We start from the raw sequence: 21,938 nt of genomic DNA, 5'->3' as shown, positions 1-21,938 counted from the left end.
GGGAAGGGAAGGGAAGGGAAGGGAAGGGAAGGGAAGGGAAGGGAAGGAGCAGACAGAGGCATTTCTTCAAGGAGAAATGAGCGCACGTTTCCATGAATCAGCAGGACAGGAACATGACGAACACGGTTAAATCCATCAAGGCTGAGTTTGCATTAGAGCACATGCTGACGCAAGCAGCCCCTCTGCATGCAGACACAGACTAAACTGCAAGAAGGGGACAGAACGGGATGGGAGCAGCTTCCCGCACAGCCTGCTCATCCTCCCTAGAAAGCACAGTCCAACACAGCCCCCACTGTCTGGGTGCCACTTCCCCCTTCAGGCAAAGGTGACATCCTGGCTCCCAGGCTCTTCCTCCACACTGCGGTACGTGGGGCTGTGTCTGCTCCCTGTGCATCCAGTCAAAAATAGCCACGGATTAGCAGTCAGCCATGTGGGGACAGCACTGCCCCACACACACCTCCAGGCCAGGCTGCTGTCGGCTCCACGGCAGCGGGGCAGGAGCCAAGAGGGATGCTGTCACCGCACCACAGAAGGCAGTGGCCACAAAGACCACCTTAAGGAATACAAGTCAAAAGCTGCAGCTTTTCACCTGCTGGCACCAGTCTGGAAGCTTATTGTGGAAAAGGTAACTGGGGCCACAACAGGCAGGTTCAGGGAACCCCTTTCTGAGGGTGGCTGAAGTAGCTCTCCCCTACAGCTTGGGTGAGGGGAAGGTACTCAGAGGATGGCTGCAAGAAGCACTGCATATACAGATGCTTTCCCTTATCCATTGCCAAAGCTTAAGCCTCAGGGGGCTTCCTCAGCTAGGGGAACTGCCTCTGAATAAGCACAGTTCACTGCACAGCTCTTCTCCATACACCAGTCCCATTTTGAACCCCTTAATTCTTCAGGCTCATCGGCATCCTGAGCTGTGAGCTCCACATCTGAGCTGTGAAAGTGTTGGCTGCTGCCTGCCACCACCCTGCTCCTCCCCATCATGTCCCCTTCACCACTCGCAATTAAGAATTACTTGCCAGACCTCTTCCCCACCCTATTTACTTTTTCACCTGTCTGGCTTATTTGTCTTTTTCACCCAGATTGCTCGATGCCTATGCTACAAAGTCTTCCTTCCTATGAAAGCCATCTCACATTTTCACAGTGTACTTTAATTATCCTTTTCTAGTTACCTTTTCTAGTTCTACTTTGCTTCTGACTTCTGTGAACAACATTTCATATCCCGGATGAGTATGTAAGCAGGTGTTAAGAAGGGAAGAACTGTCAAAGATGGGCTGAGCTGAGAAGTAGTGAGAATACAGAAGAACTGACAGTAAACAATACAAGCATCTTCAGCTCATTTTACCAATGCTTTGAGAGCTGGGTCCCACACCATGTCCTGCACTCACCAGCTGCCTGCTCAGATGCAGCTCTGTGACGGAGATGAGCTCTTCAGCCTCAACAGATTGTGGTTGAGGGGGCAGAAGTGACTCAGACAAGAAAAACAGGGCAGTGGTTCATCATAGGACTGTCTCTGAACAGCACCAATGGTGAATGCACTGAATAAACAAAGTCTAGAAGGACCAGGAACGGTACTACGTTCCTAAAGTGCACTCAGATCACTTTCATCCTTAGCAAATATATATTGAAAAAGTGGCGTTGCAATAATAGCATCAATTAACTTTTAATTAAAGGCTGAACTTCTGCCTTTCATCTCTTCTGGTCTGATTCCAGAGAGCTCATAACCTCATCCCGAAGGTAATCCACAATAATGCGTGCCGACTTCTTCTAAAGCATAAATGTCAGATGGCCAGCTCATCAAATCTCTAAGTCATCAAAACCCACAAACACGGTATTTGTTTCTGAAAGGGAAGTTTTTCTAGCATCACTGCTTGAAGCTCAAGAGCTTCATTATCTCATAAGCATAGCTGCATTCCTTTGCGAAGGAGAAAGCAGTTACAACAAAACATCATCCACTCCTTTGGTGACAGCTGAAGCCATGCTACTAAAGCACCGCTCAGGTTTTGCCCTCTGTATCTACTAACTGCTTTTTGATTTGCCATTCCTCCTGGGAGACAAACATTTGAGCACCACAGTTCCTGCTGATTACACAAGGCAACAGAGATACTAGTGAAGGAAGGCGTTGGAAACCTGCAAGCAGCTACGTAAGACGCGTTAGGTCACCTGCCAGGAAACCTGGAGCCCTATCCATGCTTTCTTCAGCTCAGCAAACAGCACTCATGGAATATCCTCTGCAAGATCCACCTCCCTGCAATGCCGGCTCTCTTCCAGCCTTCACGAAAGCCAGCCTGCCTCGACAGAGCTCACCTGGTGGATGGGAATGATGAGGAAGGCCCCTCCGCCCACACACTCTGTCACCACCGCGATGAAGTGCGGGTTCACAGTGCAGAAGTGGTTGTCGTGGACGCTGTGGGTGATGGGCACGCAGTCGTAGCATTTGTCCTTGCTGGCAGCCTTGCCGTACACGTGGCGGAACTTGGAGCTGCGGTACTGTGGGTGCCACGACATCTGTGGGGAGGAACACAGAGCAGCACAACGTGAGGGCAGGCCCCATAGCATGGCCTATGGGTACATCCGGCCACATTTCCCCCTTTCGTCTCTGCCGGCAAGAGGGGAGCTCAAGAGAGAAGCATTTCTCCCTCCCAGCCCCACCAGCCGGTCCCAGGCGAGGCTCAGGGCACAGGACTCCAGGTAGCACAGCGCTCGGGAAGCACGGAAGTTAAAACATCCTGGATGAGGGGATTGAATGAGCCAGCCTGGATGCATATTTCATTTAGCCCTTTGGTGGCTTAAGACCGAAAAAAAGTCAACATTTTGCTTGCATAAAAGGAAAAATTAGATTTCACAGAGGGGTGGCAGGCACCTGTTGGTTCATTTTCCCACTGACAAAGACAGTGTGTCTGGCTTTAGCTGCGCTGCTGCCCTTCACCAGACAGCATTTTAAACAGTATTAAAATTGAAGCATGCCAAACAGAAGAACTGCCTTCCCACAGAGCGCAGTGTGGCTTTACGGAACAGACAAAACTGACTTAACACAGGAAGCTACCAGTGCAGTACAGAAAGAGCAACCCTGGCTACTAACTCCTCTCTCCGGAAGAGCCAGACAGTAAGAGGCACCTGGAGGGAATGGAAAGCAAAAGGAAAACAAATGCAGACCAGGCAAACAAGTTGTAGGTGTAAGAGTTCCACACAAGCAACTGCAAGTATGGGCAAAGGCAAAGGGACAGGATTTTGCACCTCATTTGATGTGCACTGGCACAGTTTAATTGTGATGCTGAAGCAGTGATGCTGCAGTTTGATGGGAGTCCCAGCCAAGCAGCTTTTGAGTTACAGCAACAGATACCACTCACTCACATGGGTAAGCCCTGGCAGCAAAGCATGCACTCAGCATAAGGAAGCAAGATGCGTCATCAGCATTTGACAAGAAGGGTTCCATGGTTTGAAGTGTCCTTGCATCCAGCATGATATTGCAAACTGGCACTCATTTCCCTCACAGAGAAGCTGTTAAATGTCAGCAACCTGTCTTGCTTGACCCTGAGCAGCCAAACTGGGGCTGTAGAAGCACCCATCAACACAAAGGTCCAGAGAACGTGCATCCCACATACACACCAACATCTGCTCTGCGAGTTGCACTGGGTCTCCTGTGCCGTCTCAGTTCCTGCCCTCCTCTTATCCACCAGCACAACTCAGAGCCAGCCCCATCCTCAACAGATATCATAAAACCCATAAAAAGTCGGGCCTGGCAGATCAAAGTTGGCTGCTACAGTCCCTTCTGTTCCTCACTTTCAACACAGAATGTTGTACCTTTACTACACCTGCATCAGCCCATATTTTTAGCTGATTAAATTTCCTGTGCAGAAAACACTAGGTGCAGCTGATAACTGTGCGGGCCACCTTCCCCAAACAAACCAAAGGAATGCTAACTACTTGATAAAGAAATCACCAATTCTGGGAAAAACTGGCCTTGGAGGAAGGGATGTTACAGGCAAAAGGACTGAGGTGCAGTGGGCTGGCCTCTGTACAGCCCCAGCACAGCAATGTTTTCAAACAACTTCATGTTTGTTACAGGCAGGAGTTTGACTTTATCTTTGCTGGAGGAAGAAAAAAAAAATCACCATGTTGTCTGGATGCAGCAAGTCCTTACAGCAGGAAAATTAGCTTTCCAAAGGGAAGTCGATTAGCATGCTCCAGGGAACTTCCAGCTGAACTGCTCCTGAGCTGGGAGGGGTTTTGTGAACAGGAGATGCTGCACTTCTCAGCAGCAGCAATCTCAACTGAGAAATGAGTCACCAAGAGCAGGGGAGAGTTCACTGTTAGAACATTGTCATTCCTATGGGAAGAAGGAATGCACAGCAAGATACTGATGTCCTATAAAGCCTACCTGCAAGATTCTCACTACAAACAAGGAAAAAAGGAAACAAGGAAGTAAAAGCTCAAGTTCAGCCTCTGCTTAAGAAACACAGAAAAATAGCCCTTTGCTATTCCAGTTTATAGATGGAAGATTTGGCTGCCACTGAAATGGACTCCGCAGCACCTACAGTTTTCCCAAGGTACAGAAAAACAAGGTATGCCTGGGAATAACAGAAAACTGGCAAAGACAGTCCTAGTGGAACTGTGATCCTCACAGCACCATTGCAGCAACAACAGATAGCATTAGGAGATAGACATGGGGTGAACGACAGGAAAACCTTGTCTGGGAGGACTGTAGGGGAGTGCTCTGCAGCATGTCACTCAGGTAGTGATGGGGGTCTCCATCCTTGGAAATCCTGTCACAGCTTGGCTATAAAAGGCCCTGACCTGCTATAATGTGGGTCACAGTCTTGAACAGGAGGCTGGACCAGAGAAAACTGAGGGCCATTAAACCTTATTCAAACCCTACAGCTTGCAACAGAGATCTTTAGAGGGTCCTCTCTATGAGCTGTCCTAGGATTGAGAGAATAGACAAAATAAGGATAAAATTATGAAGCTCAAGTGAAAATCAGGCAAACAGACGAAAACGAAATGCAGAAAGTGCGAGCGTGCTGCAAAGAGCCTCTCTAAGAATGGGAGAGTACCTGAGAAACATGTTGGTATCCAGGCACACAAACCTCTGCCTGTGGATCTGTCAGAGAATTCCAGAGTTTCAGCATTACCCATCAGGCCCCACATGATGAAGTGTGCAGAAATGGGCCAAGATCCAAGAGGTTCTGCCCAAGAGGGAGTTATGTGGGGTAGGGATACCAAAAATAAACAGCCAGAGTTGAAGAGAACATGGTGGAAATTCTGCTTTGCCGCCTTGAGATTATTCTGGGGCAAAGAGGCTGTAAAATTAGTCCTTGACTAATGAGTCACAAGTGATGCAATGGGTTCTCGTGTGCCAGCACAGCCTGCTCACGATGTGAACATGAAGTAAAGTCTCATGTACAGAAACTGTCCCAAATCCTTGCAAAGTCTAAGACTGCATCCCAGCCCCTGACACAAACTGTCTCACAGTGGACAAGGCGTAGTTCCTCAGCAGGAAATGATCTTGCAGCTGGCTCTAATGAGAACAGCACGGCTACTAATAGCTGTCAGATCTCAGCTATTAAGACAGTGCAACCTATGGAGCCTACAGGAGGATCCTTGCAGAGAAATCAGGTTCAGCACTCCTAGAAGTTCTCTATTGGAGCTCTCAACAACACTCAGTGCCATGTATGTGTAAATGACAGCCCAACACCAGTGCACAAGTGAGCAGTAGCCCAGATGCAGAAACTGGGAAAAGCTGGGCTGGGCAGAGCACTGCACTGTGGGGCCATCTATACAGGAGCTGAAGATCTCAAGCATCTGCTCTGGAAGAGCAGCTACACGTTATCAGCTCCACTCATGCACCACACAGATAACTGGTCTCTCCTCCTTTGTTCTCCACCCAGCCAGTCAATACAACTTTCTCACAGAACAGAAGCAGCTTCCTGGCCAGGAAGGCAGCCAGGACTATTTCCCAACACTGGGAGACGGTGGGAAAGCCCACCTCGACTCCTCTGCTATCTTGTGTGAGTCCTGCAGCAGAGCAGCCCCCACCTTCTCCACGAAGACCTTTGAGCTCCCAGGTGACCCTCATGCACCTCAGTAAACCTCACATGAGACCAGTGCACCCAAGCCATGTCGTGCTGACACATTTCCGTGCTGTTCACAGCCTTCCATGCCTCACCCTGCCAGCACTCAGGCGCAAGGAAGCAGGTCCTCTCACCTCACAGAGCTGGGAGTCCCATGGTGCCATCAGAGCTGACTCAATGGCCACCAAGAGCTGCAAAAACCTTCCTATAACGTGGCTGGCTCCAGGCCTTCTGAATACAAGGAAGGCATGGAGCTACTGCAGAAAGTCCAGTCAAAGGCCACACAAATTACAAAGGAGCTGGAGCACTTCTCCTTGGAGAAAAGGCTGAGAGGGCTGCAGCAGCCTGGAGAAGAGATGGTTCAGGAGGAATCTCATCAGTGTCAATATATCTGAAAGCAAAATGCAGAGAAGATGGGGCCAGGCTGTTTTAAGTAATGCCCAGCGCCAGGTCAACAGGCAATGGGCAAAAGCTGTTCACAAGAGGTTCCCTCTGAGTATCGGGAAACACTGATACCCGTGCAGGTGACAGAGTACTGGCACAGGATCCCCAAGAGAGTTTGCAGAGATGCTTAGAACCCGCCTGGTCACGGTCCCGGGCAGCCTGCTTATCCTGCTTTGATCAGGGGGATTGGAGCAGATGATCTCAACAGTTCTCTTCCAACCTCATCTGTTCTGTGATTTTGGGACTTCTGTGCACGTTGTGCTGAAAACGCCACTGGCAACATACCAGGACACGTGCTCCTGTGTGAGGACTTTCAGCCCCATAAACCTGATATCTGTCATGCAGTCCTGGCTTTTCGGACTGCTCCTCCAGCAGGGAGTGGCAACAATACGTTCCTTCCCCATTTCATGTGAACTGCAGTTTGGAGAGGCAGTCATTTTCAAAACTGTGTCAAGGTAGCAAACAGCAACTAGTAAATGGGATGCTGGGGAGAAAATGGAGAAAGATACACCAATGTTTTGTCAACAGGACAGATCTTTTTCTATTGCAAAAACTTGCGCCTCTCCCTTCAAAAACAAAACTGCATATTTGTGCATTTTAAAGAGAGAATTAAATGTTGGTTGTTTTTTTTTTTTTTTTTGTTTTTTTTTTTTCCCACAGTCACATAAGAGTGTATTTCCCCCAGAATGTTTTGGACAATTAATGGTGTTAGATTTTTTCCAGCACTAGAGAGCTGGCCTCAGTTCCTTGAGTCCTTGCTTTTACACAGCCATGTCTGACCAGGGTGAGACGGCAAGGTCAAAGCCCAGCATCTGGAAAATCCTGAGTGCTGGGTAGAGACTGAGGCCCCAGCTGGAGGACCCTCAGCTCACCTCTGCTTGTGGGGCAGGAAGAAGTCAGGCTGCCCTTGTCAGCTCTATGCAGAGCCCTTCACAGGGAGAGGCTGACTGCTCTGCAACAAGCTGGTTAACTGTTCTGCTTGGAAGTTAGGAGCTGATGGCTTTGTCTCCATCAAAAGCTGAGGACAATGGCACGGACACTTTGAGGGAGGTATTGGGAGCAGCAAACCCACGATGTGACAAAACCACCAACTGTCCTGTTCTAAGAAGAAACCTCAACTCCAGAGAAGAGCAAGGTCTCTCTCATTTCCTTAATGGAGGAGGGGTCTCATCATCGTGACTTAAGTTTAGAAAAATTCTGTAAATCTACTTTTATGTCCGGTTTCCTCCTTGACTGCAGGACCTCTCAAGTCCCTTCTGTGTTACACTGCCCACAGGTAGCAGCATATCCCAAGAAGCATCCGAGTTCTCCCGTCTGAGACAGAAGATCCCCACACACTTGCGGCTCAGTCTAGAGCAACAGCCTCAGGACAGCAGCTGATGCTGAATGGATGAAAGGACAAAAAAAAGAGTGGTGAAGGGACTGTTAGTCCCATGCAGCATAGGACAGAGCCCTCCACATCCTGGAGACAGGAGGAAGGCAACGCAGCCTTTGCAGTCCAAGAATCACTCTCCCCCCCTCCCTGCTGACCTGCCTAACCTCAATCCCAGTGTCACTAACCGGGATGGAGGGAGGCAGTGCAGGCTGTACCAGTGTGCGTACATGTCTAACCACGTGGCTGATGCAAAGAATGTGTAGCATCATTCTCTTCTCACTGAGCTTTCACAGAGACTTGGGAGCTTGTATATGTCACTCCTCCCTCTTCCATTTAGGGAGGTTTTTATCTGAAAACCTTTTTATTCCCGGAAGACAGTGGAATAGGATACAAAAATGTCTGCAAGCTTTCCCAAGGTCTCAACTCACCACTGACTGCAGCAGTCAGTCAAAGCAAGCTCTTCAGGCTGAAAAATATTTTCTAGGTAGAGTTTGCCCATTGAGCTGTGCAGTCCCACTACTAAGAGCACTCTCATCTCATTAAAGAAATGCTGTACTTTACATGAAACACAGTAAAACACGTCCGTTTACCTCATGGTTCCTTACTGCTGGCATAAACAGAGGAAGCAGCTCCTGTGTCTCCACATGGAGGTTAATGCAACTGAAGGAGACACAGCAAGGACATACAGTTAGTTATAAAAGACTCCCTGAAGTCCCTCACAATAGGCATTCCTGGATTCCTGAGGTGAAAGGAGAAGGACACAGTATGGGCTACCTTGAGATAAAGATCTGATTGTGTGAAGAACCTGAACTGCAAAGCAAAGGAGCTCTCATGCAAGTGTAAAAAGACCTGTATCTATTATCCAAGCTCCAAGATGCAGAAGGAGGCAGAGAAAAAGAGGTCATAGTTGCAAGTCCTTGCATCTCCTAATAGCTGGGGGGGGAGGGGAGAGTGACTGTGAAAGCTTTCTCTGCTTCAACCTTTTGCAAGCACTAGGGATTGGGACAAGAGGCCCAGCATAATGGAGACCCAAGGCACGCAGAGAAATGCCTGCAAAGTGCAGCACATTTTTTCACCGTAGTGAAAAAATAGGTCTGCACCTAGCTCTGTTTCTGGGTATGCATAAGTAGAGTCACAGGTGCAGAGAGCACAGTCAGCAATGGCTCTCAAAATCTGCTGGTTCTGTTAAAGATGCAGTCATATAGACCTTGCCTCTCGTGGGTCTGACATTTTAAGAGAAACTAACTAAGCAGAAGCAATTCTGAGCAGTGGCCAGAATGAGTGACACTCCTTTTCCAATCAAAAAGTTGCTCAGAAAACCACGGGGCTGCTTCAGACACATCCTCCTTGGCTCTTCTGTGTTTGCCAGGAATAAATGTGGAAAGACTTACATGACATCCACAAAAATGATGGTTAAAGATGCAGAGTGTATGTCTGCCATCTGCCCTCAAAAATACAATTCTGCAACACTGAAGGGACACTGCTGTGCTTTAGCTCTGACTCCTTTATGAGGCTCACCTGTGAAATCTCACAGGTGGGACAAATGGAGCACAAATGGATGGTGTTCACATCACAGCAGGATGCAGAGGGAACTGGAGTCCCATTGGCAGTGCTGAGATCCCCTCAGCTCACCCAGGCACCATGCAGGAAGTGCAGCTGTGCCACCAACCAGCGTGCAGTGCAGGGAGCAGGAGCTGCAAACCAGACCTCGCTTCCTTCATTGTGAGTTAGTGTACGCATCTCCAGCAGGGCTGTGAGCACCACTGCGGGCTGTGCTCCACTGAGTTCAGGCAGGAGTTCAGACTACGAAAAGGCCAGATGTGAGATGGGTCTGTAACCTAAGCAGGATGTTCAGGGGCAGGAAATCCTGCTTAGCATGCCCAGCTCCTGCATGACACACTGCAGGCGTGCCAGCCTCCTCTCTTTCCCAGTCCCAAGGGAGCAGCAAGCTCCAAAGCATATGCCATCTGCTGCCCTGCAACTCTATCATGTCACACACACAACATATAACACCAGATCCCACAGGAGAGTGGAGATGACTCCATGTGAGCCAGGACCTCCATTAACTCATGTGCTGGCTGCCAGGCAGGACCTTCATTTTTCATCTCCCAAGTGCACGCAGCAGAACTGTCAGCTTCCAGGACCCACAGCTTCATTGTGAGGATAAGGGGGGAAGCTGCAATAATAGGCTTAAAACACAGAAGTCCTCAGGGAGGGTTCAAACCACTTGCTTTCAAAGTCTAGGGGAGACAGTCAAGGAGCTTGTGCCTTAGCTGTATCACAGCCTCCAGTTAGAGAGCAATACAACTCTCAGTTGCAGAAGAGGGAAAGTTATCAATCTCCACCAGAGGCGTTTACCAAGCAGCACTGATTACAGCCTAGCAATGACCACAGAGCTACAACTGATCCTGGTCTGGGCAGGAAGACAGACTAACAGAGCAGGAACAGAGAAGAAATATTGTAGTTTCATGTGCAGCAGGCCTCTGTGAGGCAGCGCTTCATCTGCCCACAGGACCCACGCTGTTCCTTTGGCAGGACACCTGCCATCTTCTTTTTATGTTGTTTACAACTGAAATACTAACAGCCATATGAAGAGTTGCAATTCTTAACATCCAAGGCAAAACTCTGATATTGCGAACGCAGAGCAATGTGCTTCATCACAGCACCATGCTGCAAGCCAAGCTGATTAGCAACAGCCATTACAGCTGCCAGTGACAGGTCCGAATGGCTGCTGAATATGAAAATGGCTGTCCGAATAGCTCAGAGCTCAGAGCCATCAGAGGTGGTACAGTAGGAGATGAACGCCAGAAGTCTGAGTTTGTTTGGCTGATGTAGCATACGAGTTTAAGCCTGCTGCTGTGTCCCCATGAAAGCAAGCAGGCTCTATTTCCCTTAGATTAGCTTAGAAAGCTGCATGGAACTGCAAAACGGGCATGCAGAGGGAAGGCACAACCTGGGTGCAGAGCTGAACGTGGGAGAAATGGGTCTGACGGGATCAGACCATCAGAAGCAGAGATTACAAAATATTGTGGAAAAGGAAGGAAGGAGATGGAGGCACAAAGCCCTCAAAACGATGCCATCCAGAGAACTTGCAGCAGATGCACAAACAAGTCCACAGGGCAGAAGAAACATCTCATTTTGCTTGGACCACCTGGGCCTCCATCAGTGTACATTCTGGGAGGCCCCTGGGCATGGAAAGCTTTTCAAGCTAGGCAGGCTAAGACCACCTGTGAGCTGAGGCCAGCTGGTTGCAACATAACTGGCCCAGCATCTTTCTCAGGGAAGTCTGGCCTCAAGCTGCCCCAAAACAGCCTGAAGCCAACGGGCACAGAAAACGTTCCAGAGCGGCTTGGCACAGAAATTCCCTGAGGGTGCATTCCAGGGCCTCCAGGCATAAAAAGTCATTTCCTGAATGGGGTGAGACACACAGCTGGTGAAGGGTGTTGCTGCTGATAACCAGATGCTATCTCCAGGGTGCCTGCCCTGGCACTGTGTCACTGCCAGAAGAAGGCACGCAGACTTTGTTTTACTGCTGTTGTCAAAACCACATTGGCTCTCTGAGCTCTCCTCACACAGAATGCCCACTTCATCCTGTTCTTCACTACCTGTGGAGCGATAAGGAGTCCCTCACAGGACCATGTTGCAATCCTGGTGCTGAAGCAGGGCACGTGAAGGCTGCGTGAACTGCAGAAGCAGCACTCAATTCAGCCCATGCTGACTTTGAAGGTTGAATCACAGCTTGTGAGGTCTAACAGAATGCCGTGCAGTCCCACCCACTTTCAGGTAAGCAAAGGGAGACCTGTCTTCTCATTGCTGCCACCGATCTCAGGGCTGATCTCAGAGCTCCGGGAGAGCAGTCTGACACAACACCACCACATAAACAAGACTCGCATCCTCTCCCCATCCAAACACAAGCAGAAATGCTCGCACTCCTCAGCACACCTCACCACCGGGCTGAGAGCTTTCCAGCTCATCACGCAAAATACAGATGGTATGACCCCCGTGTCAAACAACTGTTTTTTTTTTTCTCGGGCTGAAGGGCACAAATACCCACCACTGACATCTAAGATAAAGATTGTCTTTCCTCCGCTCTCTGCAGTTTCACCTCAACAAGCCTTCCCTTCCCACGAGAGCTGTGCTAAGCATGGCCTGTGCTGCAGCCCAGCAGAGCACGCCTGAAATTCTGCCAGTCCCTGGAGACCTCACTGCTCAGCAGCCCTTGGGAAAGCTGTGCTGTGAGTCTTCCACAACGCTTTTAGGTGCTGTTTCCTTTTGTTCCTAGGCAGGTTTCCAAGCTCTGCCTTTCCCTCATCATCCACCCTGAAAAGCACCGTGTCCAGGTAATCCAGCCTGACAATTTGGACACTCTTTCCCCTGCCCTCCCCCCATCAAGGAATCTACAGTCCTGAATGATTTTTCTGAGGTCCTAATCTGAGCGTTAGCAATAGTTTGAAAAGCAGAAAAACAACAGAAAAAAATTAATCTACCCTTTGTTCCTTATCACGCAAGCAGGGTCAAAAAGAGACAAAATAGGAACAAATAAAGGAATGCAACTGCTGATAAGGGGAGATTTTGAAAGCTACCATGAATATTTCAATGCGCAGTGCTATGAAAACTTTCTCCTTTCCTCTTTGCGAATGCTAAGCTAATATTGTATAGGTTATATATTGCATCTTTCAACCTCGTCATTTTTAGGAATGTTTCCGTAGCCAAAAAATAAACCTTAGGGTGACTGTGCTGGCCTCTTGAGAACACTGATCAGAAATATCCAGGGAGAGTGCCACGAGAGAATCAGGCTTCCAACTGCATGCAAACAAACAGACTGAAATGTAATTAGGATTGATGGCTAAAAGACCACGTTCGTCTACTTTTCAGCCCTAATTCAGCCATGCTGTCATGGTTCTATGTTTTTTTTTGTTTTTGGGTTTCAGTATTCCACATCAAAACATCATGTAGTGTACGGGGCATTAAAGTGTCACTGCCCCAATCCCAGCTACCTATCCCTGTACATTACAGCAGTCACGGGATCTGACCCTTCCGGGTGGGGGGGGCGCTCTCTTGCTGCCTGGCAGTGGGTGCTGGAGGGTGCTTTCCTGGCCGTTCCAAGCTTTTCAGGTTTGAATCGGTCCCGGGAACTCTCTCTCTCATCTTGTCTGATTTATTAATCTCAATTGCAATTAAATTGTATCTATTGTGTTATCTTGTATTCCAATATTATAGTAAAATAAGTTTTCCTCCATAGATTGTTGCCGCTGTTCTTTTCCTCCCTTCCTTCCTTCCCATTTTTGTGGGACTGGGGTGGGGGGGGGGGGGAGAGCAGAGGCCTGTTCCCCCTGTCACGGACATAGATTGATCTGGTCAAATCCGTGACACATGCACAGAACAAAACTCTTGCATGCATTCAGCTGAAGGTAATAAAACCAAACAAAGCAAGAGTCACCAGCCTTCCCAAAATCTGCTTACGTCCGTGGTCTTCCCTCTCTGCTTTCTTTTTACTGCCTTCAGCTCAGCTTCACTCTGCTTATCCTTCTCCTGCCAAATCCTCTCTCTTCACTATCCTGTCATCCCCACATTTACCTCTCCCCATCCAAAAAATGAACTATGTAACCTGCTGCCAAAAGATCAGAGGAGTCACCTTGGGAGACACAAAAAAAGCTCCCCCAGCTCTGCTAAGGCTAGTGAGCTAATGGCAGTTTGTTAACACACAGGGACAGATGACAAGAGCAGGACATACATGAAATCAGCTTCACCTGCCCCACACCACATATCACGCTGAATGTGGGACACAGGAGGGACACAACCAGTCCAAATGTGCCAGGGCTTGTGGGAAGGAATCGGTTAAACACATAACTTTGAATGCAGTCATTAATGCATCACGGAATACTGCTGGTTTTCCGCCTGGCAGCCAGCTACATGCGCTGTAAATTTCATGACGTGACTCCATACCAAGCGGGCCGTACAGAGCAGCCCCATAGGAGTACTCACCATCCTCCCTCCACAGGTCCCCCAATAGGTTTACACTGAAGCCAGATGTCTGCTTCCTGCTCCCATGTGGTCCTTGCTCAGGCACACGGTTTGCGTCTCAGAGACCCCACGTGGAGGGGTGCTGCCCCCTGCTCAGAGCTGCCCCGCAGCTGCCAGGGCACCGGAGGGACTGAGGGCTGCCTGCTGCTGGGCTCCCCACTGTCACGGCGCTGTCAGGGCACAGCCAGGTACAGCCCTGCAGGTGTCGGGTCAGCAGGCACAGCATTCCTTACGCCACCCACAGAAAACATCTCTCCCCAGGCTGCTGCACTCCGGTGAGACTCAGAAGCGCTTGCAGGAGATGTAACCAAAGTAGTAGTAAGAGTAACCAAACAAGCTGACCAAGTTTCAGGTCCACGCAGTTAGGCTGGGATCATTACAGCAACAGCAAGAAGAGCACTCTACAAATATCAGGTCGTTATATTTACTCTGAATAACATTACCAACGCTTCTCCCACAGAGCAAAGATCTCTCTGCAGCACACGTGTTCCAGCAGACCCTGCCCCTGCCCCAAGTGACAGACTGGACAAGAAGTGCGTAGAGGAACTTTCTGGTGGCTTTACAACTTCCAACCTCACACTCTCCACATTTCTCACCTCTTTTTCTAGCCATGAGCAGAGAAATGGCTGTTGGCTGCAACCCCTGGCAGGAGTGCAGCAATGACTAAACAAGCAAGCAGCAAGAAAGGTGTCTGCTTGTGCTAGTTTGGAATGCTAACGTCTAGGTACAGCACTGGGTTTCAGTTTTCAGTCCTTTGTGTCCTTCTTTGCCACCAGCTTTCAAGACAATAAAAAGCTCTCCAGTGGAAAAGAAAGTGGGAAAACATGTCCCTGTTGTTAAACCAAGCACTAGGAGGACAGTTTTCTGTCAGTAAGACACACTCATCCCTGAAGGGATTTGGAAGACAGGACAGCATCCTTCATGCGAGCACAGATCAGGCTCAGGCACGAGCAGTCAGCCTCCTGGAGCACAAGCTGCTCCACCACCATTCATCCCACCCTGGGCAACCTTTGTTCTCAGGTGATCTCACCAGAGCAGTCAGCTCTTCACAGCTCACCACGATCCCTCCTCTCTTCCCTTTAGTGAGCAGCAGCAACAGGGACAGAATTGCCACAAACATTAACGAACAGCTCCTAGCAAAACTGTCCACAGCAACAGCGTGGCTGTAGCTTTCTCCAGCACTGCCTTGCTGAGGAAAGGACAGGGGCTCTCCTGGAGCCCTGCACCACCTGCTTCAGAGCGACCCCCCCATGCACCTGAGACCTTCAGTCTTCTGCTTACTGTTCTTCATGCATGGCCTGAGAACAGGCAGAGCAGGGAGTTCTTCCAGAACCACTCCCCTCCAGTCCCCAGAGACGTGTGCCAGCAGCCCAGGGAAAGCCTGCTGTGTTGTGTGTAAGTCACTTAATGAAAGGGTCACTAATGATGCAGACCTGCTCATAAATACCACATCCTGTGCGGCAAGCCCTGGTCTATGGGCTGCAAGAAAACTGGAGGGAACCCCTAAAAATACCAAGGAAGCTTTTGTGCTGTCAGACTGTTGCAAGAGCAGACAGAGGCTTTGTGAAAGCACTCCTTCGCTCCACTGATTTGGACCGTTCTCATCTCGTCCCATTAGCAGCTGTTGCTTCCCCAGGATAAAGGTCTCTGTCGTAAATGAATGCTCCTCTCTCCTGTCCTCTCATGCCCAGGGGACCTTCATTTATAATAAGCTCTTTCCAAGAAATTGTAGTTATTAAATCAAAGCAAAATCCTCATACAGCCACCAGATGCTGTGCTCACAGGGTCACATTATCCCTTCTCATCTTAAGCACTCCCTATCTTCAGGTGTGAAAGGCTCTGGCTGAAACTATGTGACATGTGCTGCTGTCAGTATGGAAGATGTATTGCTAAGAACTGACTACAAGTTTAACACAACAGCAACAGCAGCCAGGGGCACTACGTGAGTACCTCTGAGTCTTCCATCCCTCTGGAAGCAATGAGACTGCTCTCTGATGCAACAGGAATGTGCAGGTCACCAGCATTTCAACTCCCCTCTTAAAGCCAGTGTAAATGTTTTCTGTTGTCCAGAGGAGGCAGAAAGTCCAAACATTAACTGCAACTCTGTTTATGCTCAGAAAGGAGATCTAAGTACGAATGACAAAGCTTGCTGACCAAGAGCAAGAAACCCAGTAGGTAAAACAGTTGCAGGTGGCACAGAAAGAACACAGTGCTGGATGCAATGGAAACTGAAGTTGAAGCACAATCAAGAAGATATAGGGGGGCTAGTAAATTTAGGCAGATTTGATGTACAAAAAGCCAACAAAAGAGGTAAGGAGCAATTTCTAGATGGCACAAGAACTACTGAATTCTTTCTCCAGTACAACTGAAGCAGGATTTTCAAAGGCCACTTTCTCTGACCTCAAGAATGGTTTGCCAGAAAATGCAAGAGAACAGCACTGATGTGCATTACATTACAAACAAGAACGTCCTCACAAATCTCAGCCACTAAAAGGACACACACAAGAACTGGAAGCAGTAACCGGGGAGAAATATCATGACAGTGTCCAAGCACACAGCTTGGAGAGTCACAAGCCCAAGTGAAGTTGAATCTGGTGAGGGATGTGAAGGCAACAAGAAAGGTTTCAACAGGTACCATCCATCAGAAGGACAACTGTGGAAAATGTGCACCTGCTGAGGAATGGCAATGAGAACAAACACCAAAGAAGGCTGAGGTATCAAACTATCATCTCAAACTATGCTGGTAAAACTAATCTTCAGCAATCCCAAGGCCCCTGAGACTGGTGAGTATATCTGGAACAAGGAAGGTTTGCCCTCGTTGGAGGAAGATTGGGATGGAGAACAATTAGGCAGACTGGACATGCAGAAGGGACAAACCCACAGGGGCTGAGGGAGCCAGTCACGTCGTTCCAAGGCCAACACTGCTTTTCTTGGAAAGTCATGGAAGGGAAGGTGTCACGAAGGACTAAAGAAGGCAAATACTCCTATTTTCAAGAAAGGCATGAAGAAGGATCCAGGCAAGCACAGGCCCTTCAGCCTGACTTCCAGCACACCGTCAGACATAGGAAGGAACCTCTTCATGTGGAAATTGTCCAGTAGCTGAAGTGGTTGCCCAAAGAGGCTGTGGAGTCTGCGCCCGTCCTCAACAACCAGACAATGTCCTGAGCATCGTGCTGCAGGCAGCCCTGCACTGAGCTGGCAGTCCGACCAGCTATCTCCATCCTTGGCCATACTGTGACTGTGAAACATGCACGGTGATTTCCAGGGAGACAGAGTGAAAGCAGACCAGAAATGTCTATGTGCACTCACTGTAAAGAAAATGGGAGAAGTTTCTGTTACAGGACACGGTCTGGAGGGGACTCATTGGACCAGCAGTGCTTAGGAGAAGGAAGATGAGCTGTAACAACTCAACCAGGTGGCTGAAAAGCAACGAAAATAGGCAAACTGCAGCACGTCCTCATTTGAATCGGCTTCATGAGATAAGAAGGAAAGCAATGTTAGGTTTTCAGGGAAGACTGGGAAAAGGAAACTGAGATCAAAGAAGTGAAAAAGAACAGAGTTGGTGGAAACAGAAAAAAAGTGAGACAGAGGGAGAGTCAGCATAGCTTTTGTAAATCCCAGCCTGGCCGCAAATGCCAAACCGTGCCAACAAACATCAGAATCTTTGTGTGTTCAGGTTTCCAATACCCAGTACAGTTCCACAACAAAACAACGCAGCAGCACTGCCTTAGACTGAAGGTCCTTAAGTTGATAGGATTTGTGGAAATGGGAAGCTCCTGCTTTTTGAGTGCTGCAGACCCAAGTTCAAAATAGACTCACCACCCTCGCTGCACGCCTGCACTGCTGCCAGGAAGGACACATCTGTGGGAAACAGGCAGATCCGCACAGGTCTTGGGAGCACATCTTCCTCTTCTTCTTCTCATTCATTTCTTTACATCCTTCCCTGAGAATCTTTTTCTAAAACCCTCCGGTGAGGGAGCAGCACTTCCTACAGAACTTACCACTTCTCAGCTGCCTTTAATATTGCGGAGCTTTCAAAGCCAAATCTCCTTTTGTGCAGCCTTTGTGTCCTTTGCTTCTTATCCTATTCAGCCACCTCACAGGGAAAAGATTGTTCCTTTCTTCACGCAGCAAGCTTTCCTGTGCATCTGACACACAGCTTTTCAGACTTCTCCAGATACACCTAATTCTCTCGCCACTGCCCATGTTTTCTCAGCAGCTGATGAATTTGTTCTCCTTGCTTCTGCTTTCTCCCAGCTGACCTGTATTTTTTCAGAGCAGCTGCACCTAAAGCTGGCATATTTCCATTTTACTAACATGGATGAGCATATGCTTTCTTTATGATTTACCAGATTCTTTCCTGTCCGTATTTATTTCTTGCTGCAGCGTGTCATTGAGTTCTGCTCAGTATAGGATGAACCACAGCCCCTGGTCACTTTCTGCAGGACTGCTCTGAGTCTGCCTGCATCGTGTCATCCAAATACACCCACCTCTCACTGCTCAGCTGCATCCTGTTTCTGCTGTAGTGTACCTGCAGCTCATCGAGGCAGCTTCAAATCAGATACCTGCCTTCTGCAGCCTTCCTGCTCCTCTTGTTTCCTGTTTATTTTTCCTTTGTCCTAACACCGACAAAAATATCAAACAGCTTCAGATCACAGGGAGAACCCTGCAAAGCTTTTCTCAATGGATTCTCCCATTTTGATCACGCAGGCACATAAGCTGCTATATAGCTCCTCCACCAGATTTACATCCCTCTTACCATAGACAGGTATATACAGTCCCCTCATCTTGATTAATGCAGCAGCACTGAACATTGGTCTGAAGCCAAGATAGGAGAAATGCCCTGCTTTTACACTGGGTCTGCTGGGCTTACCACCCTTCACAAGAGGAAATCAGAGTGGGTTGACATGAGTCGGTCGCCATGCTCATTCTGCTTCTTCCATTCACTGTCCCTCCCAGAAGTTCCCCTTTTTCATGTTGCTGTGGCATTCTTTCTATGGAGACGCATACAATTCCCTTTGTCTAGAGCTAGAGTCTTGTCTCCATTCTCTTTGGTGTCCTCAAAGACATCCTGTTCCTAGCCTGGACCCTGCAGACCGCACTGAGCATGGCTCACACACACTAGCCCTGAACACAGCCTAACCTCGGTCAGCCCCATTGGAGCCCAAATCCCGATTTTTCCCTTCCCATTCTTGCAGAGGAATTTAGCCAGGTTTCAGCAGGTTCTGAGCTCGTCCCTCCAATAAGACAATATTGTCAGCAACTGTGAGCCCTGCCAGCCAGAACCAAGCTGATGGGGTGACAGCAGGGTATGTCAGAGCTGATGGACGGTATGTGGGACAGCAAAGCACTTGCTGTTCATGGCAGTGTGGCAGAGAGATGCATTACTTCCATGCTTTTTTTTCTCATGGGTCTTTGGAAACTGTTTTTGTTTTTTTCCAGTACATCAGACTGAGCTCCAGGTCCAGCACACCAAACATCTGTGTCATTAGCCATTTCACAAGAGCAGGTCAATCTTGTCTTATGCAAGGGAGAACTCTTGTCTTGTCTGTGACGGGAGATCTGGAGCAACTCCCTGGATCTCAGATTACAAAACAGTAGCCAGGGCTCCCATCACAAGACATCTTCTCAGGACTACAAAAAATCCTGCTGCTTCCACCACAGAAAGTCAAGGCTGCAATGACGTGCAGGAGATGTCAGGGGGAAGTTGTGTGCTGTGAGAGTGGTGAGGTGCTGGAACAGCTGCCCAGAGAGGCTGTGATGCTGCGTCCATCCCTGGAGGTGTTCAAGGCCAGGTTGGATGGGGCCCTGGGCAGCCTGGGCTGCTGTGAAATGGGGAGGTTGGTGGCCCTGCATGGCACAGGGGGGTTGGAGCTTCGTGATCCTTGAGGTCCCTTCCAACCCTGGCCATTCTGTGATTCTGAGAGGCTGCATTACACCTCTGTCTGTGCTGGGGTTTGCCAACAAACAAATGCCCCTGTGCAGACATACACATCTACAGGCAAAAACTAGCTGAAGAGTGTCTTTGCCTTCTCCACTTTAAGAAGATCCCCTTCTAGATTAGTTTCTGGGTGCCAGGATGAAGTCTAACCTGACCACCAACACCACTGGCTTTATTAGTTTACGTACATGCTTCATCTTTTACTGGAAAAGTGAAAGTGGTAACAGCTACAGGTGCCTTGCAGTCCACAGAAAGCTCCTGAAATCCAGACAGCTACCACAGATCATCCTTTGCATCTCAACAGATAAAGCTGTCCCTGGTTTTATCAATTCCATTTTTCCCCTCTTCCATTTCAAACTAGAAATTGTGTCTTTCCGTGTAAGAAAGCAATGCTTCTAGCAGCTACTGGAGAAGACTCTCTTCCAACATAGAAAACCAAAACATTCCTGCCAAATGTACTGCTTTTGTAAGTAAGCAGCCATCCACCATGTAGGTCCATGTGTGTGGCTGCTGCCCTTTGCCATTCGCTCCCCTGCCCCAGCTGTGTGCACCCCACTCCATGCCACAGCCCCTGCAGAGCTGCTCAGGGCCCCAGGCTGCATGCTGTCCCCTGCCCTCATCCACGCCATTTTCTTCTCTACCCCGACAGATTTGAGGCACTCAGGCTCACATTTCAGAGCTTGCATTTCTCTAGCATCCCACCCACTGATTCCATCCTCCAAATTTTAATGTGCATGGTGAGTACATCCTCAAAAAAGCAAACAAAAAATGTCAGCACTACCTATAAGAGATGCACATGTGGAACATTATCCTGCCTTTTGCAGATGTTTTATCGGGGTTTGTATCCCAGGCACACCATGCTGCACAAGTTCCATGTCTGCTGCTCAACAAAGCTGCCAAGGAGGACGCATCTGGAAGAAGTTGCTTTGGATTCCAAGTCAACCATGGAGCACTGGTCCTAAATGTTGTTTTAAACACCACTAGAAACCTAGGGGCTACAGATTTATTGTCATGAGAGCAATAAACAGCACAGATAAAATAGCTCTCACTTCCCGGTGCACAGCCCGGTTCCCCCTAACACAGGGCAAGGGGTTTCCCTTCCCGCAGCCCTGCCTGCACGGACATTGCCCTGGAGGTGGGGTTTGTCCTCTCGGAGCACCTGGATCTTGGAGCGTGGCCCTGCTGAGGTCCCCCAGCACACAGCAGAAGAGCAGGCGCTGCCTCCTGTGGCTGCAGGAGCCGAGTGCCCCGGCATCCAGCTCGCCAGTGGGAATTCGCACAGATATAACTAATGCATATGCATTTGCGGAGCTCTGTGCAGGGCTCCATTACTGCAAATGCTCAGTTTTCAAAGCCTGCCTTGGCATGCATACCTCACCTCAGACACTTGAGCCCCTTCAGGGGAGCAGTTTAAGCCCTGTGTCACGAGAAAACTAAGCTACAGGTGAAGTCTCACGAACAGGACCAGTCTGCCTAGAAGTTTTATACAAACGATGCGTTCCAAAAAAAAAAAAAAAAACCCTAAAATTGAAAAATCGGCAGGTCATTGTAGACAAGAAAGGAGGAGGAGAGCCATTAGCTCACATTCCTCAATTTGCTTTATCAATCTCCGTATTCTTAAAAAAGAAAAAGAAAAAGAAAAAAAAAAGCTTAAGTGTAGTCCGGGCTTTCCAGTGAACCAACAGAACCACACAAAGGAGCGCACCGCTTCCCGCAGCCTCCAGGCTGTGCATTAGCTTTTAGCGAAGGTATCTACAACATGAATAATGCAGAACGTCGTCCTGAGCAGCTGTACCCCAATCAATCCACAGCAGCAAATAAAAACCTTTCAGCACGCCTTTCTGCCGGGCAGTAAGAGCCTTTCACAGCTGCTCAGAGGCATGTTCTAGGAAAAACAACCCTATCTGCCACTCTGGCTGGAAACCTTTCAGATCAGCCAGCTGGGAACCAGCCATTAAATCAGCCATCCCGCGACGGGCCCTGATTTTATCAATTGCCTTTCTTTGCCTTTTGTTCCTAAAGATCCACACCCACCGCCAAGGGGCTCAGATTAAGGGCTGGGTGCACTTCTGGAAAACGACACGTGCCG

General features: G+C 48.9%; 1 protein-coding gene across 3 annotated transcripts in view; it reads right to left on the bottom strand.

Annotated features, from left to right (window-relative positions):
• Positions 1-21,938, bottom strand: part of CORO2A (coronin 2A) — a 48,345-nt gene that overhangs the window by 16,219 nt on the left and 10,188 nt on the right. The window contains exons 1-2 of one of the 3 annotated variants that reach the window (XM_042882912.1): positions 13,870-13,929; positions 2,302-2,502 (exon numbers count right to left, since the gene is read on the bottom strand). In XM_042882912.1, coding sequence (XP_042738846.1) covers positions 2,302-2,502; positions 13,870-13,872 — 204 coding nt within the window. In that variant the 5' untranslated portion in view covers positions 13,873-13,929. Of the gene's footprint in view, positions 1-2,301; positions 2,503-8,474; positions 8,495-13,869; positions 13,930-21,938 lie in introns of those variants that run through there. The other 2 variants (XM_042882911.1, XM_042882913.1) reach the window with 2 other exon arrangements.

Source organism: Lagopus leucura, unplaced genomic scaffold (genome assembly GCF_019238085.1).
Source record: "Lagopus leucura isolate 7727_CA_CO unplaced genomic scaffold, USGS_WTPT01 Super-Scaffold_100036, whole genome shotgun sequence".
In the NCBI taxonomy this organism is placed as follows: Eukaryota; Metazoa; Chordata; class Aves; order Galliformes; family Phasianidae; genus Lagopus; species Lagopus leucura.
The sequence above is the reverse complement of the archived record's forward strand: the minus strand, read 5'-3'. Positions and strand labels throughout refer to the sequence as shown.